Raw genomic sequence first — 6,943 nt, forward strand, 5'->3', positions numbered from 1 at the left:
GTCATGTCATTGTCTGAGACCTCCCAAACTCGTGTCATGGGGGACTGAGACCTGCCCCCCCCCCCAAACTCATGACGTCTTGGGTCACACCCCCCCCCCAAAAAAAAACCACCAAAAACCCCTGCAGGACCCCACAAACTTGTGACACGGGGAGGGTCTTACCCAAAAAAAACCCTCTTGCCCGAGCTGAGACCCCCGAAACTCGTGTCAGGTCCCAAGCCAGGACAGCGGCCAAAGGTGGGAAGGGAACGAGGGATGGAGGGAAGGATGGAGGGATGGGGGGGAGGGAAACGGAGCCCCCCCCCGCCCCACCGCGCGGGCCCAGGCGTCCGGGCCGCTGGTGTATAAATACCGGGCTAATTGCGAGCGCCCGCGCGGGCCGCGCGCTAAAATAACCGGCCGCTCCGTGGGCAGCCGGGCCCGGCGCCGCCCTGGGACCGGCGCCAACCCGCGGCCCCCCCGCCCCCCGCGCCGGGGCCCAGGCGTCCGGGCACCTCCCGGCCCTTCCCGGAGCCCCGGCCGGGCCCGGGACCCGGGTGACCCCCCCCCAAAATCCTCCTCCCCCCCCACCGAAGCGGGTGGCCCCGTTTGCCCCCACCCTTGGGTCCCCCCCCCCCCCGGGGGGGTCGCGGCTTGTGGCCTCCGGCCGGGCCGGCCACGGCGCCGGTGGCTCCCGAGCGGAAAACCTTGAGTCAGGGCTGGGGAATGGCCCCGCTGGCTCCGGGCGGGAATTTTTTTTTCCGGATTGGGGGGGGAATAATAATAATATTAAAATCAAAGTCTGGCTTGGAGGCCGCTGGTCCCCACTGCTGATGCTGGTCCCCATCCTGGGTCCCCTTTTGTCCCCATGGCTCTTCCTGTCTCCATCCCTGTCCTGTTCCCATCCCAATTCCTGGCCCTGGCTCCATCTCCACCCTGGTTCCCTTCTGTCCCCATCCCTGCTCTTTCCCCTTCCCTGATCCCTCCACCCCATCCCAGCCCTATTCCCAGTCCTGCTGCATCTCCATCCCAACCTCATCCAAGATCCCAATTTGTCCCCATTTCTGTCGCTGTCCTTGTCCCCGGTCCCAGTTTGTCCTCAGCCCTGATCCCATTTCCCTTCCTGGTCCCTGTTTGTCACAACCCCTGTCCCCATTCCCATTCTTGATCCCTGTTTGCTCCCATCCCTGATCCCATCCCCAGTCCTCGTTCGCCCCCACTCCTGTCCCCATCCTTGCTCCAGTTTGTCCCCATTCTCAATCCCATTCCCTTTCCTGGTGCCTGTTTGTCCCAATCCCTGTCCCCATCCCTGCTCTGTTTGTTCCCATTCCTGATCCCAGTCTCATTCCAGTCCCCATTTGTCCCCATTCCATCCCTATTCCCGTCCTTGCTCCATGTTTGTCCCTGCCTCCGCCTACATCCTTGTCCCCAGCCCCATTCCAGGTCCCTCTTTGTTCCCAACCCTGTCCCCATTCCCAACCTGGCCCTTGTCCCTGTTCTCCCTGGCCTCCCTGCCTCAGTTTCCCCATTCCAGGTGGCCCCAGGCAGAGTGGGGTGGGGGGGCAGCTCCATTTGGGAGGTTTTCCAATCCTTTTTTCCTCTCCCTTTTTCTTTTTTGCCCCTTTGCATCCTGGCTCCCCCTTCCATCCCCCCCAGCTTCATCCCTTCCATTCCCTACGTCTTCCCTCTTTTCCTGCCTCTCCCTCCTCCATCCCTGGATTTGGTCCCTTTCCTTCATCTTCGGCCTTTGGATCTTCCTTCCACCTTGATTTTTCTCGTCTTCACTTGGCTCTTTTTCCCCATTTCTGTTTCCTTTTCCTAGCTTTTATTTTCCTTTCCCTCCTTCTACTTTTCCTTTTCCTTTTTCACTCTTCTTTTATCTTTTCCTTCCATTTCTCTTTCCCTTTCCCTTTTTTGCCCTTTCCTTTTCCTCTTTCTCTTCCCTCTTTCCCTATCTTTTTCCATTCTTTTCTCCTTTCTCTTCCTTTCCTATTGCTTTCTTTTCCCCTTTTTCTTCTCCTTTCCCCTTTTTCTTTTTAATCTTTTTTTTTATCTTTTCCTTTCTTCCCTTTTTTCTTTTTTTCTTTCTTCTCTTTTTCTTTTTTATTTTTTTTCCTGTCCTTTTTTTGCCCTTGCTTTTCCTTTTTCTCCCTTTTCCCTTTTCCTTTTCTTCTTTCCCTTTTCCTTTTCACTTTTCCTTTCCTTTTCCTTCTTTCCCTTCTTTATTCCCCTTTCCCTTTCCTTTTCCCTTTCCATTTCCTTCTTTCCCCTTTCCTTTTCCTTTCCTTCTTCCTTTCCCCTTCTTTTCCCCTTTCCTCTTTCCCATTTTTCTTTTTTTTTCTTTTTCTCTCTCTTTTTTCTTCCTCTTTTTCCCTTTCTCTCTTTTTCCCCTTTCTCTTTTTTCCCTTTCTCCCTTTTTTTCCCTTTCTCTTTTTTCCCTTTCTCTTTTCCCCCTTCCTCTTCCCTCTCTCTTTCTCTTCTCGTCTCTCCCGCTCCCCCGCCGCCCCCGCCGCCCCCCCGGCCCGGCCGGGCCCCCCCGGGAGGGGCGGGTCGGGGCAGGGCTCCCGCCGCGGCCCCGGTGCCGCCCGGCCCAGCCCCGGCGCGGCGGAAAAGCGGCCCGGGCGGCGCGGGCCTCGCTGCGGCACCGGGACCCGCGCGCCGGACCCCGCGGCACCGGGACCGCCGGACCCCGCAGCCCCGGGACCGCCGGGACCCGCAGCCCCGGGACCCCCCGGAACCGGCGCCCCTGGAGCCGCCGGGAAAGCGGCAGCCCCGGACAGCGGCACCGCCGGGAACCGGCGCCCCGGAGCCCCCGGCAGCCCCGGAGCGCGGTAGGGAGCCCCGGGCGCCTCGGGACGGGGCGGGATAGGGACCCCCGGCGGGATGGGGATTCCCTGGGATAGGGACCCGCTTCGGGACAGGGACCGCCCCCCGCCCGGATCAGGGAGCCTCCGGGATAGGGAGCCCCGGGATAGGGAACATCCCCGGGATAGGGAGCCACGGGATAGGGGCTCCCCTCAGGACAGGGACTGCCGGGATCAGGGAGCCCCGGGATAGGGAGCCCCGGGATAGGGAACATCCCTGGGATAGGGAGCCCCGGGATAGGGGCTCCCATCGTGACAGGGACCGCTGGGATCAGGGAGCCCCGGGATAGGGAACATCCTCGGGATAGGGACCCCCAGGACAAGGGCCCCCTCCAGGAATAGGAGACTCCCCCACCCGGGATGGGATAAGGACACCCCAATTTTGGGCTAGGAAAACCCCTGGGAAGGGACCCCCCATCCCCCTGGGATTGAGGACCCTCCTTGGGGATGGGACCCCCCCCAAAAGGAGGCGTCCCCCCCCCCCCCCCAGGTCACACGGGATGGGGAGGATCCAGGTGTCCGGGCGCTGCCCTGGGATACGGTGGTGGATTCCGGACGGGTGTCCCCATGTCCCTGGCAGCCACCACTGCCACCACCCCAGCCCCCCGGCTGCAGCAGGCAGGGACACACGGGGACCCGCTGCAGGGGACACGTCTGTCCCCAGGGCCCCGGCTGCTGGGGACCTGGGTGTCCCCAAGGGCCAGGAGCTGCCGGGGGGGACATGGGTGTCCCCAAGGGATGTGGCGCCCCGGGACCTGCTGGTGGGGACACGTCTGTCCCCAAGGCCACTGTGTGCCAGGAGCTGCTGATGGGGACACGTCTGTCCCCAGACCCCTGGCACCCTGGGACCTGCTGATGGGGACACGTCTGTCCCCGGCACATGGGTGCCTTGTCCCTAGGACCTTGTCCCCAGTGAGGGGGACGCACAGGGGCAGGGGACAGGGACACAGTGTCCCTCTTCCTGGTCCTCCCTGTCATCGTCCCCTGGGACCCTGGGGACCAGCTGGGGCTTGGGGAAGTCCCAGTGTCCCCGGGGAGGGGACATGGCCAAGTGCCACCTCCGCCCTGCGGGTCCCCTGCACCGCGTGAGCACGGGGAGCCGGGACGCCGGCGGGAAGGAGGGATTGGGAATGAGGGATGGGAGACTGGGAAGGAGGGATGGGAGACTGGGAATTTGGACTGGGGACCAGGAGGGAGGGATTGGGAAGAGGGAACCTGGCTCAGAGACTGGGGACCAGGGATGAGGAATGATGGATTGGGTACCACGGAGTGGGATGCGGGATTGGGGCCTGGGGACCAATGTTGGAGACGGGGAAATTGGGATGGGGCTTTAGGCACTGGGAATTGGGAGCTTGGGAAGGGGGAATGAGGGATGCAGAGCTGGGGACTGGCCACTGTGGAAAGCGGAGCAGGGATGAGGGACTGGGAATCAGGGAGTGGGATTGGGATGGGGGACTGGGAATTGGAGCTGGGAAACTGGGGAGCAGGACTGGGAAATCAGGGACTGGGGCTCATGGAGCCGGATGGACTTGGGGCCATCGGGCAGCCGAGTCCCCGGCACGGAGGGGCCCAGGCGTCCGGGGCAGCTCACGGGGCCGAGCGGCTTCTCCGGGGTCTAATTGGGCTCCAGGGGCAGCTCCAGGTCCCTCCCCGGCCACCAGTGCACCGAGCTGCAGCCGTTCTCAGCCCGGTCCCCAGCTCCTTCCGAGGGGGAAAAAGGACGGAATCGGGGGCGGGGGGGCGCCCGCCCGCTCCCTAATTTACCGGCACAAGCGGCGCTGATTTATGGGAGGTTTACACTATTTTAAGCGCGTCTCCGTTAGACGCTCGCCCTGGTTTTAATTACGGCGGCTCTCGCGGCAGGGCAGCGTTCCCGGGGCACAGGCCTGGCCCTTGTTATCCTTGGAGGGCCGGGAGCGCCTTGCGGCCGCAGCCGGGGCCCGAGTAAAAATAGGCGCAGAGCAAAAAAAAGAAGGAAAAAAAAAAAAAAAAAAAAAGGCAGCGCGAGGGAAAAAAAAAAGCTGGAAAAGCCGCAAATTCGGGGGGGAGGGGGGAAAAAGAAAAAAAAAGGAAAATGATAATAATTACAAAAAAAAAAGGATGGGGGGTGTGAATGGGGGATGCAGCTCGTGACGCCCGGTCTCAACCCGCCAGCACGAGAGCCGGGAGGGAATAAAGGGGAGGAAGTCGTGGAGTGAGCGGGGAGGGGGGAGGCCACAACCTAATGTGATTAAAGGGCCGTAAAGGCAGCGGGAGCCGGGATTGGGAATGGGGGAGCGCGGGGCCGGGGCCGCTCCGGCCAGGCTCAGCCCTCGTATCAGCCCTCCGAGAATCCCCCGCCATGGGGCGCCCCATTGCTCTGGGGGCCACATTGCACGGGGCACCCCCATAGCACAGGGCACCCCAGGGCACCTCACTGCTCTGGGCACCCATTGCATGGGGCACCCCATTGCTTTGGGTGCCCCATAGCACGGGGCACCCCATAGCAAAGGGCACCTCATTGCTCCAGGCACCCCATTGCTCTGGGTGCCCCACTGCATGGAGCACCCCATTGCACCAAGCAACCATTGCAAAGGGCACCCCATTGCTCCGGGCACCCCATTGCTCTGGGCACCCATTGCATGGGGCACCCCATAGCACAGGGTGCCCCATTGCTCTGGGCACCCATTGCATGGGGCACCCCAATGCTCTGGGCACCGATTGCATGGGACACCCCATAGCACAGGGCACCCCATTGCACAGGGCACCCATTGCATGTGGCACCCCATAACACAGGGCACCCATTGCATGGGGCACCCCATTGCTCCGGGCACCCCGTTGCACCCCAACGCGCTCTCCCTCTCCCCGCAGGCACCATGGCCCCGAGCGCCCGTCTCCGCTGACGCCGCCGGTGCCACCGGTGCCCCCGGGCCCCATGGGCGACTCGTACGCGGCGGCGGCGGCGGCGGCCGCCTTCCCCAGCGCCCCGGGGCTGCTGTCCCCGTCCGCCAGCCCCCAAGCGCCCGCGGGCGCCTACGGCCCCGACTACGGCCCCTTCGCGCCCTCCTTCGCCGCGCCGCCCGCCCAGGAGCCGCTCGTGGTGGCCACCAAGGGCCACCCGCCGGGCGACTGGTGCCACCCGCCGCTCGAGGTGGCCCACGCCGCCTACGGCTCCTGGTACAAAGGCGGCAGCGGCGGCGGCACCGGCGGCACCGGCGGCACCGCGGCGGGGGGACCGTGGTGGGACGTGCACCCCGCGGGCGCCTGGCTGGGCACCGAGGGGCTCCCGGGCCCCCTGCGGCCGCCGAGCCCCCCGCTAGCCCCGTACGGCGCCGAGCTGGCCGCGCTGGCCCCGTACGGCAGCGCCCCGTTGCTGCCGCCGCCGCCGCCGGTGCCGCCGGTGCCGCCACCCGCCGTCCCCAAAGCGGAGGCGCCCAAGGCCACGCGCGGGGTCCCCGCGGGCGCCCGCCCGCCCTGCGACTGCCCCAACTGCCAGGAGCTGGAGCGCCTGGGCGGCCCCGGCGGCGCCGGCGGCCGCAAGAAGCCGCTGCACAGTTGCCACATCCCGGGCTGCGGGAAGGTCTACGGCAAAGCGTCGCACCTCAAGGCGCACCTGCGCTGGCACACGGGCGAGCGGCCCTTCGTCTGCAACTGGCTCTTCTGCGGGAAGCGCTTCCCGCGCGCCGACGAGCTGGAGCGCCACGTGCGCAGCCACACGCGCGAGAAGAAGTTCACGTGTCTGCTCTGCGACAAGCGCTTCACCCGCTCCGACCACCTCTCCAAGCACCAGAAAACCCACGGCGAGGCCAAGGCGCCCGGCGCCGACACCCCCCCGGCCGCCGAGGCCCCCGCGGCCGCCGCCGCCGCGGCCGCCAAGGAGCCGCCCAGCCCCGAGCCCGGCAGCCTGCTGGAGATCTGAGCTCTTCCTCGTCCTCCTCCTCCTCCTCCTCGCCGGGGATATTTATTGGGCCGCCCGGCTCCGTTGTAATTTATGCCTTTAAGTTATGCCACGGAGGCGGCGGCAGCGCCCGGGCGCCTATAGAGCCGGGTGGGCGTTTGGTTGGGTTTTTTTTTTTGGGGGGGGTCTCCCCCCTTTTCGCCTCGCGCACAGCTCAGGAATG

The 6,943-nt window shown here is 64.5% G+C and overlaps 1 protein-coding gene across 1 annotated transcript; it reads left to right on the top strand.

The window, feature by feature from the left end:
• The first annotated feature begins 5,757 nt into the window (after positions 1 to 5,757).
• Positions 5,758 to 6,741, top strand: LOC148590283 (transcription factor Sp7-like). Its single transcript, XM_088539235.1, has one exon. It carries the CDS (start codon positions 5,758 to 5,760, stop codon positions 6,739 to 6,741), a length of 984 nt encoding a protein of 327 aa, XP_088395361.1.
• Positions 6,742 to 6,943: the final 202 nt, after the last annotated feature.

This window comes from Tinamus guttatus, unplaced genomic scaffold (genome assembly GCF_059628265.1).
Source record: "Tinamus guttatus ecotype Peru unplaced genomic scaffold, ASM5962826v1 Tinamus_guttatus_pri_ptg001516l, whole genome shotgun sequence".
NCBI classification, from domain to species: Eukaryota; Metazoa; Chordata; class Aves; order Tinamiformes; family Tinamidae; genus Tinamus; species Tinamus guttatus.

Excerpts from the sequence above, each read along its gene's own strand:
- LOC148590283 (XM_088539235.1), top strand. The coding sequence starts at position 5,758 with ATGGGCGACTCGTACGCGGCGGCGGCGGCGGCGGCCGCCTTCCCCAGC.